At 48.7% G+C, this 19,103-nt stretch overlaps 1 protein-coding gene across 3 annotated transcripts in view; it reads right to left on the bottom strand.

The window, feature by feature from the left end:
• Positions 1-19,103, bottom strand: part of SCRIB (scribble planar cell polarity protein) — a 53,681-nt gene that overhangs the window by 29,739 nt on the left and 4,839 nt on the right. For all 3 annotated transcript variants that reach the window (XM_083359709.1, XM_083359710.1, XM_083359711.1), the window contains exons 2-7: positions 4,078-4,195; positions 3,784-3,862; positions 3,403-3,492; positions 3,260-3,316; positions 3,084-3,147; positions 2,745-2,819 (exon numbers count right to left, since the gene is read on the bottom strand). In XM_083359709.1, the coding sequence (XP_083215835.1) occupies positions 2,745-2,819; positions 3,084-3,147; positions 3,260-3,316; positions 3,403-3,492; positions 3,784-3,862; positions 4,078-4,195 (483 nt within the window). The remainder of the gene's footprint in view (positions 1-2,744; positions 2,820-3,083; positions 3,148-3,259; positions 3,317-3,402; positions 3,493-3,783; positions 3,863-4,077; positions 4,196-19,103) is intronic.

Genomic DNA, 19,103 nt, shown 5'->3' with positions numbered 1-19,103 from the left:
ACTGCCCAGCAGCCTGGTGGGGGAGTGTCGTCACCCGGGCTTGGAAGTCGGGGTGCAGAGCGCAATCGCTTCCATCGTGCCCCTCCATTTGCCCCTGGAGACTATGGACACACACACACCCTGACAACAAAGCTCGGAGCAAAGGCTGACCTCAGCAGAAGCCCAGCTTTTCTCCAGTTTGCTTTCATGTGGCACGGGCAATTCTGGGCAAACGTGGGCACAGCTCAGAATTTCCCTTTCTCCAGTCTGCTCCTCCTCACAAACTTCCCCTGTTTTAAGTCCAGACCCACCTGTCCTTGGCTCCGGGTTCCTCCCCTTGTACCACAGATGGGGCATGGATTACTGTACTGGCACTACGCTTCAGGCAGAACCTTTTTTGACAGACAGAGGGGGAGGGGGCTGACCTCCTCTCGACCGGACGGAGTCTCCCCACACCAAGCGGCTCAGTTGCTCCTCAGTGCAAAATCCACCAAGCAACAGCCCAGTTTCCATGCTTATCCTCCGGCCCGGCCCCACCCGCCCTCCCCGATCTGAAGGCTGCTCAGGCCCAGGCTGCGCCCCACGTGCCTTCTCTTCTCTTCTCTTCTGCAGTTGCAAGCTGGTCCCCTGCCTAGGCTAGGCTGGGGCTGGCAACTTGGGCGTGGACCGAAACCCCCTCCGAGTCGCCCTCTGGGGCAGGGACAGCCCCCTGCCCTGCTTTACCCGGACCAAAGAGACCACTGGGCTGCTTGTCTGCCCTGCAGGTGAGGGGGGGGGAGCCAAAGGTTTCCCCTGAGCAACGCTGACCAAGTTAAGCTGTGGATGCTCCAACACTGGAAGCTTTTAAGAAGAGACTGGACATCCATTTGTCTGAAATGGTATAGGGTTTCCTGCCTGAGCGGGGGGTTGGACTAGAGGACCTCCACGGTAGCTTCCAACTTTATTATTTTCATTATTATAACCCCTCCCCAGTTATGTCTCCGGAGATTCTCAGTCATCCAGGTCATGGATGTCCCAAAGGTGCTTTTTTCACGAGGCAACTGGACTTTCTTGCTTTTCTCTGAAGACCTTTCGCTTCCCATCCAAGAAGCATCTTCAGCTCTGACTGGATGGTTGGGGAATGGATAGATTTATACTCCTGCAGACAGCCGGACATTTGCCTTCTTTCAGCCAGTCCTTAAAGCTACCTGGAGGCTTATCTGTGTCTTCAGAGTCACCTGAGGGGTGCAAATGGGTGTGGAGCCTTCTTAGGACCGCGTGGTAGACTGCAGATAGATGCTGTCATATCCTTCCCCTCCGTTGAGGGGTGTTCAATTTAGAAATAGATGGCCTCTTTGACCCTTCTTTCAAACCAGCGTCCTCTCTGTCCAAATTGTGGACGTCCTTTAAATGCAGATGGACTGCGGACTCTGGTCCTGATGGGCTTGTTCTGTGTTGCACCAGGCGTTTGTGAAGTGGTTGTTTCATTTCCCCGAAGTACAAAACTGCACATGGCTCACATTGGCAATTGGGTAGACCGGGTGCCTCGGGAAAAAACGTTTAATATACACTGTGCTGCATACGTCACGTTGTTCAGTTTGCGTCTGGGTGTTTTATCCCTGGGATGGACAAGCTTCTACCTTAGTGCATTTTGGGGGTTTGAGCCTTGAGAGGGGAAGCTCTGGCTCAAAGCCTTTCGGAGGCCTCCCACCCCCTTTAGCAAACTTTGTTTTAAAACAAAAGGCTACGTTTTGGCACTTGCTCTTTTGGAGTTGGGTGCGAAGCCTTCCTTTCCTCCTGGCAATCATCCCGACACCTTTGCTGAACGCAAGACTGCGGCCTTCGCTGGGTCCAAGCAATTCCTGGACCCGTTTCCAGGCACTCCCTGGGACTGAGGCCAAGCTACCAGCCTCTCTTGGCAGCTGGACTGGGGTGGGCACCATAAATTCAGATCCTGGAGAAAAGCCCTCTGTCGGGACACCCACCTGAAGGTGAGGGAGATCCCTCCTTCTTCATGACGATGCTGCCTGTGGGCAGACCCCTCTGGGGCTCCCTTTTCCATCCAAAGGTCACATAGACCTGCTGTTCAAAGGGGTGTCACTCTACCCCCGGCTCCACAACTCTCTCTGGCTAGCATCATGGGTGGACGGGCAGTTCCCATAGCAACAGTGTCCCAGGACCACCATTTATCCCCCTAGTTTATATCCAGCTTTGAGGGATAACTGCAGATGTCCAGCCTTATGCCCAACTGTCCCGGAGGAGCCGGGCGCGGGGCATGCCCAGCTCGCGTGGCCAGTGAGACCTTGGCAAGGGTGACCGGAAAGGCCTTCGCTTCCAGAGCCCCCCGCCCTCTTTGCCCCCAGTTCTCCATCCACTGGACTCCCAGGAACAGCCTCCGGAAGCAGTGTCACCCCACCTCTTGGGGCCTTCTTCAAATTCAGAGCCACGGCCCCCCCAGCAGCTCCATCCCTGTCCTTGGTGGGAAAGAGAGAGCAGCGAGGGGCTCTCGGACACCGGCGGGAGCCCGGCCTGCTTTACTGTCCCTGCTGAGGAGCTTCCTGCTCCAGCAGCTTCTTCATTTCTAACGAAGCCTCTGCTCTGCGTCTTCCGTCTGGGTTTGCCACAGCCTCAGCCCTGAGTCCCCCACCACAGCACAGGCTTCCCCCCTTGCAGCCACCGGGGGTGGGGGGAGCGTGTGTGTGTGTGCCTGCCAGAGGTACCCGAGGCCATGGCCAAGGCCGCCACACAGGAAGAGCAAGGCGCGGGAGGGGGGCGGAAACACTTACCGGGGGCAGGCAGGAGAGCTGGTTCCTGTCCAGCCAGAGCTCACGCAGGTTTGGCAGGGCGCCCAGGGTGTCTGGCTGTGAACGAGAGGAGCACAACATCACTCTCCTTGGCAAACACCCTCCCGGGGGCCGCCTCCCCCCAGGGCCCTCAAACCCAGCCCTTGAGGGGCCTGCCGAGAGAGCAGACTGAGGCAGGGGCAGGCCATCCCCACTCAGGATCCGGGGCAAAGAGCACTGCCATGGGCTCGGGTGAGAAGGGGCCGCGCAGCCAGTGGGCGAGGCTGGGGGCGCAGGGCGAGGGGCTGGCCGGGTGGGTCTCTCCCCTCGAGCCTCCCTTACCAACACTTCCAGGTCGTTGCCCCCGAGGTCCAGCTGCTCTAGTTTGACAAGGAAGGAGAGCGAACTGTAAGGCAGAGGGGAAAGGTCAGGGGCCTTGGGAGCACAGGAGCTGCGCCCCACCTCCGCCGGGCTCCTCTAGGGCCCCTCCGCCGGGGCAGGGACAAATGGGCACTCACGCCGGGAGGCACTTCAGCAGATTCTCACGGAGCTCCAAGGTCACCAGGTTTGCCAAGCTGGGGGAGAAAGGAGGGCTGGGCTTGAGCAGAAGAGTGGGCCCTGCCCCCCGCCGCCCCCCCCACCACGCCAGGCACAAACTCACTTGCCAATGTCGTTGGGCAGGCTCTGCAAGGAGACGTCGTTCAAGGCCAGGTGGCCCAGGTTGCGCAGCTGGGTGAAGCCCTCGGGGAGCCTGGAAGAGAAGCAGGGAGAGCCTGGAGGGCACCGCAGGGGTGCACGGAGCCGGGCAGGTGGAGCCCCTCGGGGCAACTGGCCTTTGGGGCTCTCAAAACCCCAGAGGGGAAGGAGCTGGCCGGGTTTGGCACTTCAGCCTCTCCCAGGGCCCTCTGCCGCCCTACTCCCCCCCCCCGGCTCTGGCCCTCCAACAGATCCCGCGTACAGCTGCCCCAAAGCCCCTGCGGAGCAGAGCCTCCAGGCAGCGGAAGGAGAGGCAGGCGCCCCCAGACGGCCACTTCTCTCCTACCTGGACAAGGGGTTTCCACTGAAGTCTGCAATCTCCAGGGACTTGCAGAACTTGATGCTCTCGGGAATCTCCGGAATGTCTGGAGCAGAGCAGCCCAAAGGCGGGCAGGAGTCAGCGAGGGAGCTCAGAGCCAAGCCAGCCCTGCTCCCCACTCCCGCGTGCGTCTCCCCCCAGCATAAAGGACAGGACGAGTGACCACAGCCGCGAGAGCCTCCACTTCGGTCCCCAGATGCGCATAGGCCGGGAGGGCAGCCGTCTCCCCACGCCCGCCAGGCACGAGGGCCCCTTACCCACCGTTGCGGGAGATGTCCAGCTCCACCAGCTGCATGAAGTTGGCCACCTCGGGAGGGAGGCGCTGGATCTCATTGTCACTCAGGCCCAGCCTGCGCAGGTTCAGGAGTCGGAAGAAAGGCTGCGGGCAGAGAGGGAGGGGCTGCTTGCTGGGGCCGAGAGAAAGCCTGGCCAGCCTCCCCCTCCAAGCGCCCCCCCTCCCCTCGGGGGCCGCTTGCTCTCTGCGCAGACTGGGGGGAACAGCGGCGGCGGCGGGGGGGGGTGTCTTTGGGGAGCCACTTGCAAAGAGCCTGATCCAGCATTGGCTCATCAATCTGCAACCTTCCTTGCTAAGCACCACTGGCTTGGCCTCTGCCCTGTTGTTTTTTTATAGTTCCATACCGCTTGTCGTACAATCTTCCAGCTAGCATTCACTGTAGGTCACTTCTGACCTCCAAGTAGAGACACACATTTGTGTCCCCGCCCCACCTGCTCCTACGGCACAAAAGTTTCTTACACATTTATCAGTCTATACGCGGAACAACCAAGGCAACCAGCACCCGCATCTTATTCCATGCTCAATGCTGAAGTACAAGTCCTCCTTGCTTAGTGACTACCTCAGACAACAACTGTTCAGTTACAATGGTCATAAAAAAGTTACTTCACAACCAATTCCCACAGCATTTGTGGCATTCTCCCTCTCTCTCTTTCCACACAGAGCGGAGAGATTGCTTTCTTGAGCTCTTTTTCCTCGCTTGTCCGTAAAAAGTGACAACTGCGGGTTAAAAAGCTGAGCTCGGTGGGCCTCCATTATCCTCCCTGGCGAGACCCTGGTCAGTTCCACACCACGGGCAGCCGGCCCCAGCAAACCCTGCTTTCCATCTGAGGCACACTCCTCGTGGCCCACCCGCTTACTCTCTGGGAATCCCCTTCTCTCCAACCAATGTCAACACGGGCCTCCATTCTCTCTTTGCTAATCACCTCAGCAGCTGGGAGACTGAGGGAAAAGAGCTGCCACCTCCCACTCACTTGGGCTGAGCTGGTTGTTCAGAGAGGCTGCCGCAAGGCAAAGGGAAGCTGAGGTAAAATGCAGCTGTGGGTTTTCACCCTGGGACTGCTTCACAGAACCACCAAACGGCTAGCCTCAGTCACAGCAATTGCTACCTCTACTTACTGGGTGTTTCATCACACGCTGCTCTTATTTAGCCACCAGCTTCAAACTCCATGCAGGTAATCTTTGACTTATGACTCGGACTGAGCAGGCAAGTCAAAAAGTGGGTCACGTGACCACGGGCAATTTTACATTTTTTGGCAATCATAAAGCAAATGCTGACGTTGTTAAACCACGGAGCATTTTTTGTGAGAACCAGAAGTAAATTCTGGTTTCCAGCAAAAATGTTGTAAACCACGGTCCCATGATTATGGAACGTGGCAAACAGCCATAAATGGGGGCCTGTTGCCAAGTACCAAAACTGTGATCACGTGACCACGTGACCAGGGTGAGAACTTCAAATCTGGGGGTCTTTTGGGGGGGATCCGTTATAACTTCAAGCAGTTGCTAAGCAGCTGGTCACAAGTCAAGGGCCACCTGTATTCATTTACAATATTTGTAATTTAAGCCCATGTACCTTACCGTATGCTGTTTCTAAACCAGCAAAAAAAATTTCTCACCTTAACACGCACCTTGGCTTCAACTAAGCCACGTGATGTGTTGCGACATGTTGCAACTTTTTTCGCATTGCCGGAGCTGGGGTGGGCGCGGCATCTGTATGATGCAACCGGCCTGCAGGTCAGCAGTTTGACACTCCTGAACTAAGCATTCAACAAACTTCCCTAGCAGAGAAGACAGTAAGATGATGGCTGGACTTGGCTCCATTAGAAAGGCCCGAAGCCAGCTGGACAACTAGTTATCAAATGTCCACTGCCAAGCCAGTTTCCCCTGTGGGCCAAATACATAAGGGAGAGCGTTCAGCTCTCTTTCACCCAGCATCACCACCAGATGGATCCACAACTGGCTGGCCAGCTGCACTCCACATGTGGTCCTACCTGGAGGGACATCTACATGGAGGGAAGCATGCAGAGGGGTCCCTCAAGGTTCTGCCCTGGGCCCTGTTATCTTGAACATTGTCCTAAATGATCTAGGTGAGGGCAGAGGAAGGGAACTCGTCAAATATGCAGATGACACCAAGCTGGGGGGGGGGGAATTGCCAACACTTTAGATGACGGGTGCCCAACCTTTTGGCTGGCCTGGGATGCATTTAAGCGAAGAGGAATTGTCTTAAGCCATACACGTAATATATATCATATAGTTTTATAACATAAAATCACATAATAACGTTCAAAGTTTACAGTCTTGTAGGGCTGCATTACTAGCTGTCCAAGGCCCACGGCTTGGTCACACCTGCTTTAGAAGTCAGACTCAAGATTCAGAAGGATCTTGACCGACTTGAGCAGTGAGCCCTATCCAGTGCGATGCGGTGAGGAAAGTAAGGCCCTGCACCTAGGCAGGGAAAGCCAAATGCACAGGCACAGAGGCGGCGGCCCTTGGCCCATCAGCAGTAGCACCGAGAAGGATCCAGGTCTCCTTAACAGCAGGGTGGCTGCAGCTTCCCAGAAAAGCCAATGCCGTCCTAAGCATCGCGATCGCAGGAAGCCGTGATAGCAGCCTTCTCCACACGGCACGAGTGAAGCCACACCTGGAATACAGCATTCAGTTCTGATCACCATGGTGGGAAAAAGAGGCCGCAGAAAGAGGGCAGAGAAGAGAGACAAAGAAAGAGAAAGAGGACTCTGGAGGTTAAACTGTATGCTGAGCGGTTAAGGGAACTCGGTACGTCTGGCCTATCCAACAGAAGCATTAGGGCCACCGGGACAGCTGTCTTCCAGCCCTTGTGGGGCTGCCCCAGAGAAAAGGGGCTCCTGTCAACAGGACGAGAAGTCACGGGTAGGAGATCACCAAAGATCCAAGAACTAGGGAGACATTTCCTCACGGTGAAAACAATCCGCTAGTGCAGTGCTGGTGAACCTTTTAGAGATCAAGTGCCCAAACTGCAACCCAAACCCCACTTACTTATTGCCGGGTGCCAGGGGGGACCTGGCCCACTGGGTGGGCGTGGCTGTGGTGGTCATGGCAGATGGGGTGTGTGTGGCCAAAGTGGGCATGGTCACCTCAATGTTGCTCATGGGGAGGGACGTTTGTGGGGGCCGGGCAGGGTTGGGAGAGATCCAGGGGATCTCTGGCAGGTGGGGCGATGGGCAGGAGGCTCGTCCTGTGGGGTGAAGCAAGGCAAGGCAGGGCGGCGGTGCCATTGCCACAGGGCAAGGCGAGGCAGGGGCCAGGGCAGCTGCTGCCTGACACCATCGGCCCCCGCACACAGAGGCCAGAGAGCACATGGGGGCTGATGGTGTCCGACAGCAGCCACAGCCTGCCGGCTCCTGGGGCTCCGCAGCCCACTGCCAGCAGTTCAGAGAAGCCGCCTCTGAGCTGGACAGTTGGCCAACAGCTGAGGAGGCAACGCAGTGGGTCATGCCCGGGAAAAGGAGAGCATACGAGGCTAGGAGGGACGGGACGGGGGGGGGGAGGGAAACCAGCCATGCCGGGATGCATCTGGCCACGTGGGACCTTGGGCGGCTGGCTGAAAAGGGACGGTTGCCATCTGTGGAACATGGCACACATGCCCACAGAGAGGGCTCTGAGTGCCACCTCTGGCACGCATGCCATAGGTTCGCTACCACTGAGCTAGTGGAATGGCTAGCCATCGGCGGATGCTCCATCGTGTAAGAGAGCGGACAATCCTTTGTCCACAGTAGCATAGGGTCTCCTGCTGAAGCAGGGGGCTGGAAGACATCCAGCGTCTCTTCCCAGCCTGTTAGCTCCATCTTCTGTGTTATTCCTCTGCTGACCTTGGAGCCTGTCTATGCTGGATCGTGGTTTCTCACCTTCTAGGGGAGTTTCTTGGGGCCAATGAGATGCTCCTGAGCAACACAGACTAGAATGTGCCCATATTCTCCTTCTGTTAGTTGTGTTATTTCTAGGGATATTTCATATTTTTTGTAGTCATCTAACTTGGTAATTACCAGACTGCTAATCTAACTTCATCTTTCAGGGGCTCTTGTAAGAAGGGAATATTTTGTGAAATATTTCAGATGTTGAGATGTGTGCTATACAAAATTTGAACACACTCCTTCTAGCCCTGTTCAATGTTCTTTAAGTCTGTTACTGCCTATCAGCATCTATTAACAAATGTATCTGGAGCTGGAACCTCCTTCCACCTTCATTATTTTTTACAGATGTCACTGTAGCAGTGCGTATTTTTTTTTAACAACTCTGTGAAATTGTTAAATTTCTTCTTGAGATCTTTGTCTTTCTGGCTTACACCTCTCAACTTTTGCGGGGTGTGCTTTCTCTCTTCTGGCCAACTTCCATTGTATTTTCCTGACATCATCATCATCATCATCATCATCATCAAGTTGGAAGGGACCTTGGAGGTCATCTAGTCCAACCCCCTGCTCAGGCAGGAAACCCTATACCATTTCAGACAAATGGCTGTCCAGTCTCTTCTTAAAAACCTCCAGTGTTGGAGCATTCACCACCTCTGGAGGCAGGTTGTTCCACTGGTTAATTGTTCTAACTGTCAGGAAGTTTCTCCTTAGTTCTAGGTTGCTTCTCTCCTTGGCTAGTTTCCATTTGTTGCTTCTTGTCCTGCTTTCAGGTGCTTTGGAGAATAGCTCGGCTCCCTCTTCTTTGTGGCGGCCCCTGAGATGTTGGAAGACTGCTATCATGTCACCCCTCATCCTTCTCTTCATTAAAGTACACATACCCAATTCCAGCAACCGTTCCCTATACGTTTTAGCCTCCAGCCCCCTAATCATCTTTGTTGCTCTTCTCTGTACCCTTTCTAGAGTCTCGACATCTTTTTTACATCGTGGTGACCAAACCTGGATGCAGTGTTCCAGGTGTGGCCTTACCAAGGCATTGTAAAGTGGTATTAATACTTCACATGATCTTGATTCTATCCCTCTGTTAATGCAGCCTAGCACTGTGTTGGCTTTTTTGGCAGCTGCAGCACACTGCTGGCTCATATTGAAGTGATTGTCTACTAAGACTCCGAGATCCCTCTCACAGTTACTACTATTGAGCAAGGTACCACCTATACTATACCTATGCATTTGATTTTTCCTGCATAAATGTAGAACCTTACTTTTTTCACCATTGAATTTCATTTTGTTATAGTGCCCAGTGTTCAAGTCTGTCCAGATCCTTCTGTATCTTAAGCCTATCTTCTGGAGTATTGGCTATTCCTGCCAGCTTGGTGTCGTCTGCAAATTTGATGAGTTCACCAACTATCCCCTCATCCAAATCGCTGATGGAGATGTTGAAGAGCACTGGGCCCAGAACAGAGCCCTGGGGCACCCCACTACACACTTCCTTCCATGTAGATGCGGTTCCATTGAGGACCACACGCTGAGTACGGCCTGTAAGCCACCTACGAATCCATCTGGTGGTGATGCTATCTAACCCACATTTTTCTATCTTACCAAGTAGTAGGTTGTGATCTACTTTATCAAATGCCTTACTGAAGTCCAAGTAAATTATATCTACAGCATTCCTCTGCTCCACTAGTTTTGTCACTTGGTCAAAGAATGTAATAAGATTTGTCTGGCATGATCTGTTTTTGACAAACCCATGTTGGCTTTTAGTGATGACTTTGTTTGCATCAAGGTGTTCGCTGATTTGTTGTTTGATTATCTTTTCCAGAATCTTCCCAGGTATTGAGGTCAGGCTGATAGGTCTGTAGTTTCCTGGATCTATTTTCTTCCCTTTTTTGAAGATGGGAACTACATCAGCTCTCTTCCAGTCCTCTGGTAGTTCCCCAGTGCTCCAGGATCTTTGAAAAACATAGTTCAGTGGTTCTGAGATCACGTCTGCCAGTTCCTTGAGAACTTTGGGGTGTAATCCATCTGGTCCTGGTGATTTGAACTCGTCTAGGCTGGACAGGTGCTCACTTACCATTTTATTGCCTATCTTAACTTGCGTTTCTATTCTGTTTTTTATGGCACTGGTTTGGGTAGGTTGGACTGTTTTTTCCCTTTGTGTAAAGGCAGATGCAAAAAACGAATTAAATAGTTCTGCTTTCTCCCTATTGCTTGTCACCTTCTTGCCAGTTTCCCCCACTAATGGACCAATCATTTCCTTAACTTTTTTCTTGTTTTTTATATGTTGAAAGAAGCATTTTTTGTTATTTTTGACTTTGGTCGCAAGCCTTAGTTCATTTTGAGCCTTAGCTTCCCTCACTTCATCTTTGCAGGTACGGGCTATTTGCTGATATTCTGCCTTAGTTATGTGCCCCTCTTTCCACTTCTTATACATGTCCTTTTTATCTTTCAATTTATCAGAGAGTTCTTTATGCAGCCATGCTGGTTTCTTTTGAGAGCTGTTATTCTTTGTTGGTATTGAGCTAGACTGGGCCTTTATTAGCTCACTTTTCAAAATTTCCCAAGCTTCTTGAGTTGTTTTCCCCTTTTAGGATTCTCATCCATGGAATTCTTCCCAAGGTCTCTCTAAGTTTATGGAAATTAGCTCTTTTAAAATCCAAGAGTCTAGTTTGGCTGTGTTCAACTGCTTGTGCTTCCATAATGTTGAATTCCAATATTGCATGATCACTTCCCCCCAAGGTTCCTGTTGCTTTGACACCTTCTATCATTTCATCTCTGTTTGTGAGAATTAAATCCAATATGGCTAATCCCCTAGTTCCCTTCTCTACTTTTTGGGAGAGAAAGTTGTTTGCTAGGTTTGACAGGAATCTGTTTGATCTTCCACTTGGTGCAGAGTTTGTCTCTCAGTTGATATCAGGGTAATTAAAGTCCCCCATTACTATTGTGATGTGCTTCTTACATACCTTAGTTAGCTGACTAGCAAAAAGTTCATCTATTTCCTCTGCTTGGTTGGGCGGCCTATAGTATACACCTATGGCAATGTCATTTTTTCCCCTTTTATATTGACCCAAATGCTTTCAAGTTTACAGTTTTCGTCATTGTTGTGCTCTATTTCTGTAGAGATAAAGTTATTTCTTATATATAGAGCAACTCCTCCTCTTTTGTTTAGTCTGTTCCTTTTAAATAGTTTAAATCCCTCCCTTCCACTTAGCTTTTGTTAATCTTTGACAGTCTCTTCACATTCATTCTGAACTTTAAATTCATTCCACCATTTCTCTGGTTCCCTATCAATGAGGTACAGGACTTCAAAAGGATTTAGGTGTTCTCCTTGAAAAGGTTAAGTATATGTTCAAGAGCACGTGGCAGAAACTTCCTGTCAGAATCCATTTATATCACATTTCATAAATGTATAGGTAGAACAATGTGCTTATTCTGGGGATTCTGCCATCTCTCTGAAGGGGGGGGGAGAGGATAGACTTTAGGCATCTTCAAACAACAGGGAACATTTGAACAAAAAAGGAAGCAATAACCATAAAACCAAGGAGTTCCCTTTCCCATGGAAGGGCCTGACATCTGACCAAATGGATGAGGGGAGGGGCTGAAATGGGAATGCTTTATATGGGATTGAAATGTAACTTTTCTCAGATTCCGTCTTGTATTGCCACAATCGATTCCATCCTAGTAAACATTTTCCTTTTGGACTAAACTTGCATCCAAGAGTTCTTATTTCCTAAGATGTGGATTGAGGTGGGTCCTGACAGTAGACGGAATCTGCTTTAAGAGTCAACCTGGAAGGGAAAACCTTACCGGGGGACTTTGCAACAAATACAATGTCTGGCGACGAAGCAAGAGAGGAGGGAAGCCCCATGGAGGGGGAGTCTTCCCCCCAAATGGAATCCCAGAGACAATGGGAAGCTGAAGCAGCATATTCCCCCGGGGAAGAAGCGGTGGAGCAGTACGACCGAAAACCCCGGTGGTCGATGGGCGTTGGAAGGAAAAGTGAGTGGGAAAAGGCTTCGGGAGAAGCGACCCTGAGGCAGAGTAACCACCAACTGGAATGGAGGCAAGAGATGGAGAGCTGAAAATCGCAACCAAGGCAGCGCCTGGGGACATAACTGGAAAGGTAACGGAGGGGATCCAACACCTGAAACCCTGGGGCCGTCCAATAGAACAGGAATTGCTGCCTCAGCAGTACCCACCCACCCCCCCAGAACCACAGATGGGGACCAGGATGAGGAGCAATACCGGCCCCGGCGCAGACAACGCTCCAGCCAAAGACTCCCGCCCCTGGAAGTCAAATTCAAGGGGGAGCCATCACGACTGGGATTTTTCCTAACCCAAGTCCTCAGCTACATGGAAGAGTATGGACGGGACATCCCCAGTGACAAAACATGCATCCGAATTGTGCAATCTGCCCTGGACGGGATGGCTGCAGACTGGGTGGTGAACTTGCATGACTCCAACGCCCCAGAACTCAACGACTTCAACCGATTCATGTCATCTTTGAGGCAGCGGTTCGAGGATCCTTTGGCTGACCGTAAGGCCCGGGAGAGAATCAAAACGGTGAGGCAGGGAAGGCGAGCAGTGGCTGATTATACCCAAGAATTCCAAGCCATTGCCAGCAAGCTGAACTGGCCAGAAGACATCCTCCTCAGCCATTTCAAAGACGGTCTAAACTACGACCTGTATGACACTTGCCTGCCTCGAGGAGACCCACCCCATCTCGACGACTGGTACATCCTGGTGGAGGAAGTGGAAATAGACCTACTGAAGAGACACCGCAGAGGAAAACCATGGGGCCGCCTGCCACCCAAGCAAACACGCGAGGGGGAAAAACCACCAGCCACAGCCAAAAAATCAACAGGTTGCTTCAACTGCGGGAGAGAGGGCCACCGTGCTGCAGAATGTTGTTCAAACATCCCCCCACAAAAACCAGAGGCATCATCATCCAAGAAGCTGGGGAAGCCCCAAGGCAACACAAAAGAATCTTCCATGAAGGGGACAGAGGCTGTAGAGTCTACAATTCCTGCCAGGAACTGGGATTGGACTCCGGCCTGCACCGCAGGGACAGTGGACAACTCGGAAGACAGCTCAGAGGGAGAACCATTGGTAAGTGGACCCCTTCCACCCATACTTAAGACAGTGACTATATTAGCTTCCCCTATGCCTGAAGCAGCCAAAATAAAAGCTCTGATAGACTCTGGGTGCATCCGCTGCCTTATCAGCCCAACGCTGGTGGAGAGATTGAGCATCCCAGTGAGGAAGCTAAAACCAATCTCTTTTAGTCAATTAGATGGGACAATAGCAGGGGGAGGACCAGCCACCCTAGCCACTTTACCAATCCACCTATCACTGGGGCCCCATGAGGAGGACATAACGTTTATAGTGGCCCCAGGCATGGAATGCCCAATGATTCTAGGACTGGAATGGCTGAAGAAATGGAACCCCGGGATAAACTGGAGGACAGCAGAACTCAATTTCCCAAAGGGGGGGGCAGAAGAACTTAGACTCCAAAAGCACCCCCCCAACCCAGAGGGAGGAGACAGCAGCAGTGGGGAAAGAGAAGGGATTACCAGAGATACCGGAAGAATACAGGGACCTGGCTGAGGTTTTCAGTGAGGAAAGAGCAGATGAGCTTCCCCCCCACCGCCCCACAGACTGCACCATAGAATTCAAACCTGGGGCAAAACTCCCAAAACCCAGGATGTATGCCATGAGCCCAAGGGAAATGGCAGAAATGGAAAGATTCATAAAGAAAAACTTAGAAAGAGGATTTATTGAGCCTGCCAAACCCAAAGTGGCCGCCCCGGTTCTGTTCAGGGAGAAGAAGGATGGGTCTTTTCGCTTGGTTGTGGACTATAGAAATTTGAACACAATTAGTGAATGTAATCTGTACCCCCTTCCCCTAATGAAGGATATGCTATCCCACCTATCGAAAGGAAAGATTTTTACCAAACTAGACCTGAGGGAAGCATACTACCGTATTAGGATTAAGGAAGGAGACGAATGAAAGACTGCATTCAACTGCCCAATGGGGTGCTATCAATTCAAAGTATTGCCATTCGGACTGCAAGGGGCCCCCGCAGTCTTTATGCAATTAATTAATGACGTGCTGAGAGAGCACCTATATAAGGGGGTCCTGGTTTACCTCGATGACATCCTTATCTTCACAGAAACCAAAGAGGAACATATCAAACTAGTCAGAGCAGTCCTGAAGAAGTTGCGAGCTGCCCATTTATATGCTAAATTATCGAAGTGTGAATTCCATCAGGAAAAAATCGACTACCTGGGGTATCGCATATCTCCAGAGGGCATCGAAATGGACCCTGAGAAGGTCAGGGCAGTACTAGAGTGGGCACCCCCCCCCCCGCACACGGAAGCAATTACAAAGTTTCCTGGGGTTTGCAAATTTCTACCGCCAATTCATCCCCGCATTTGGCCAAATAGCCATGCCCCTCACAAATTTGTTGAAAACGAAGGGGGGGGTCACCCGTGAAACCCAGCCAGCCTCTGAAATGGTCAATGGAATGTCAAGCAGCATTTGAGAGGCTAAAGAGACTTTTTTCTGCTGAACCTGTCCTAAAACACCCAGATCCCGACAAACCTTTTGTAATACAGGCAGATTCGAGTGATGTAGCGGTAGGAACCGTACTATTACAAGAAAATGATGGGGGGACGTTGCAACCATGCGCATACACATCCAGAAAACTCACAGAAACAGAACAACACTGGCCAATATGGGGAAAAGAGGCATTCTCGTTGAGGTGGGCATTACTAACATGGCGCCAATTTTTAGAAGGAAATAAAATACCTTTCCAGGTCTGGACAGACCACAAAAATTTGGAAGCACTAAAAACGCCCAGGAAGCTCACTCCTAAGCAAGCCCGCTGGTCCCAACATTTTCACCGATTCAATTTCACTCTCAAACACTTACCAGGGGGGAAGAACTTCCTGGCAGATGCATTATCCCGCATGCCCCAATATAACAGCACAAGAGTTACTGACTTTAAACCACTTGTACCGGAACAACAACTGGCAGCACCAGTCACCACCAGGGCACAAGAAAAAATGAAGCCGAAGGTAGATAGCCAAACTGGAATAGAATTCAGGAAGTCTTTGGAAAGTGATGAATGGTTCCAGAAAAATAGACATGTGTGCACAATTAAAGATGGACTGCCATGGGTGGGGGAGAAGCTATATATACCTGCCACACAGAGAATCAATTTCATGCAACTGTGCCATGATACAAAATCAGCAGGACACTTTGGCTTTGTAAAAACCCTACACTTAACTAAAAGGCAATTTCGGTGGCCATCTATGAAAAAGGACATAGAAAGCTATGTGGGTAGCTGTCAAATTTGCGCGATGGCCAAAACACTGCAAGGGAAACCGCCAGGTCTGTTACAACCGGTGGCAAAACCCTCAGCCCCATGGAAAGAAATAGCCATGGATTTTATCGTAGAACTGCCAGAAAGTAATGGAAACACCGTAGTCTGGACTGTCACAGATCTGTTCTCTAAGCAAGTACATTTCATACCTTGCCAAAAAATCCCGACCGCAAAAGCATTAGCAAAACTTTTTGTACAGCATATTTACAGATTGCACGGGGTACCACAACGCATCATATCTGACAGAGGGGTGCAATTTACGTCGGCATTTTGGAAAGAATTTTTATCCCTCTTAGGAACCACCCAAGGACTGTCATCTAGTCACCATCCTCAGACAGACGGAGCTTCTGAAAGACTTAATAATATACTTGAACAATATCTGAGATGCTTTATTAATTTTCAGCAGTCCGACTGGGCGGACCTACTGCCTTTTGCAGAAGTAGCATATAATAATGCAGTCCACTCAAGCACAGGTTACACTCCTTTTCAAGTAGCTACAGGCCAGAGTTTCAACCCAATACCAGAACTAACCCCCAAAGAACCGGTTATCCCTGATCTGAAGGAATGGATTGCTCAATTACAAAATACATGGCCAATCGTTAGGAAATCGTTGGAAGATGCCAGAAAAGCATACAAGACACAGGCAGACAAAAAAAGAACCGATCCCACACCATTTAGGGTAGGAGAGATGGTATATTTATCCACAAAATACCTGAAATCACTCCAACCCTGTAAAAAACTAGGACCAAAATATATTGGACCCTTTCCAATTAAAAGAATCATAAACCCAGTAACAGTTGAATTAGAACTATCCAAAAATCTTAGACGAATACACCCAACCTTCCACTGCAGTCTATTAAAGAGAGAACAACAATCTCCACTACGAGAAAAAATCCCACCACCACCACCCCCCATCATGGTGGAAGGAGAACAACATTTTGAAGTGAAAGAAATCTTAGATTCCAGAAAACACCATGGAACGATACAATATTTAGTGGCATGGAAACACCTCCCCTCCTCAGAAAATGAGTGGGTTAACAAACTCTATGTTAAAGCACCTAAGTTGCTTAAGAGGTTTCATACAGAATATCCGAACAAACCAGGCTAACATTTATATGTTTTCTTTCCCCACAGATGGACTCATCTTTTTTCTGAAAGGAGAGCCGAATGTCAGAATCCATTTATATCACATTTCATAAATGTATAGGTAGAACAATGTGCTTATTCTGGGGATTCTGCCATCTCTCTGAAGGGGGGGAGAGGATAGACTTTAGGCAGGGAACATTTGAACAAAAAAGGAAGCAATAACCATAAAACCAAGGAGAGTTCCCTTTCCCATGGAAGGGCCTGACATCTGACCAAATGGATGAGGGGAGGGACTGAAATGGGAATGCTTTATATAGGATTGAAATGTAACTTTGTTAGATTCCGTCTTGTATTGCCACAATCGATTCCATCCTAGTAAACATTTTCCTTTTGGACTAAACTTGCATCCAAGAGTTCTTATTTCCTAAGATGTGGATTGAGGTGGGTCCTGACACTTCCACTTTAGTTTGACTTGGAACTCGTTCCTAAGCCATTTCTGATGTCTTTCACAGTAAACCTCTGGCTGTTCCTTTAACCGCAATCTGAGCTCTTTAACCGAGGAATAACTGAGCTTCATTATAGCAACAGCACAGCCTGTTTGGTGCCTGCATGTATTTCACCTGGTGATGTCTACGTATAAACACCATTTTCTTTTCTGGCAGACTGAGTTACCAAGAAAGCAACAGGTAATTGTAAGTTTTTCTCTGGCTTCATGTTGGTTTTACAGCTTCCTCCTCAGCATCTCTAACTCTGGCATTCCAGTCTCCAATGCCAATGAGCGCACCCGCCCTGGGCGTCCCATTGATTTCAACTTGAACTTGAAGCACAATTGTAGACTATCATATTAAGGGGATGCCCACATGATTGCATCGTGCCCAAATATTTTTTTTATTGAAGTTTTACAAAATTTTAATAATAACCCACCTCCCCATCAACCCTCCCCCCTTCCCTCCCCCTCCGGACTTCCCAAAGCAGAATACAGGGTATTATATATAGCAATCTTATGCAAACATATGCTAAATATCTATTACGATGTTAACAAACCTTCCACCCTTTAACTCCCTTATAACAAAAGTAAAGTAATTATAATAACACTTCTATAATTGTTAAGAATTATTCATATGCTATTTGAAACTTTTTAGTGCCATATTTGTTCTGAATATAATCAATCCATCTTTTCCATTCCAAAATATATTTTTCTTGTGACTGTTCTTTCAGATATGCTGAAACTTTTGCCATTTCAGCTACTCCCATTACTTTAAGTATCCATTGTTCTATTGTAGGTAAATCTTCTTTCTTCCAATGTTGCGCCACCAACAGTCTGGCTGCCGTTATTAAGTATAACATTAATTTAGTTTCTATAACAGTACAATCCAAAATAATCCCCAATAAGAATAGCTGCGGATTAAATCTTTTTTTCTTAAAAACTTTCTGAAAAATCCACCCTATTTTTATCCAAAAGGCTTTAACATTTTTACATGTCCACCATATATGATAATAAGTTGCCTCTTCACTACCACATCTCCAACACTTAGGTGGCTGATTTGGATACAAACATGCTAACTTTTTGGGATCTAAATGCCATCTATAAAACATCTTGTAAAAATTCTCTCTTAGGTTTTGTGCTTGTGTAAATTTTACATTTCTAACCCATTTTTCCCCAAGTATCCATCATTATGGGCTCTTGAATATTCTGAGCCCATTTTATCATACAATCTTTAACTAACTCTGATTCTGAATCAGTCTCTATAAGAGCATTATATAACCGTTTTATATGCGATTGACTTTGATCTCTAATTTGCTTTATCAAATTTTCATCAACTTTTATTATACCAATTTTCTGATCTTCCTTCCATCTAGCTTGTAATTGTATAAACTGAAACCAAGTTTGTACTATCTTTTCTTCCTTTAAAACATTTAAAGGTTTCAGTTTCAAAATATTCCCTTCCATCCTGAGAAGTTCTTGATAAGTAATCACATCTTGTTTCTGCTCCACATTTATATTTCCTATTGCATGTCTAGGTATTGCCCATATAGGTATTCTGTTATTTAATATATATCGGTACTTTTTCCAAACTCGGAACAAAGCGTTCCTTAAGATATGAGTCTTAAAAATATTATCCAACTTTTTGTCATAAAATACATACGCGTGCCATCCATACAGTAAATCATGCCCCTCAATATTTAGTATTCTTTCATCCGTTAAATTGAACCAGTCACTAATTGTTGATAACACAACTGCATCATAATATAATCTCAAATTGGGCATCTTCAGACCCCCTCTCTCACCTGCATCTTGCATTATTTTAAGCTTTACTCTTGGTCTTTTCCCTGCCCAGATAAATTTATTAATACCTTTTTGCCACTCATTTAAATTTGCATCTTTCTTAAGTATTGGTATCATTTGGAACAAAAATAAAATTTTGGTAAGACATTCATCTTCACGGCTGCTATTCTCCCCAACCAAGACGATTGTAATTTTTTCCAACTATCAATCTCCTTTTGTACTTTTTGCCATAACAATTCATAATTGTTTTTATGTAATTTCACATTCGATGCTGTGATATATACCCCCAAGTATTTAACCTTTTTTACTATTTCAAATCCTGTTGATTTTTCTAACGCTTCTCTTTGTTTTAT

Source organism: Vipera ursinii (genome assembly GCF_947247035.1).
Source record: "Vipera ursinii genome assembly, chromosome: 3".
Lineage (NCBI taxonomy): Eukaryota > Metazoa > Chordata > Lepidosauria > Squamata > Viperidae > Vipera > Vipera ursinii.
The sequence above is the reverse complement of the archived record's forward strand: the minus strand, read 5'-3'. Positions and strand labels throughout refer to the sequence as shown.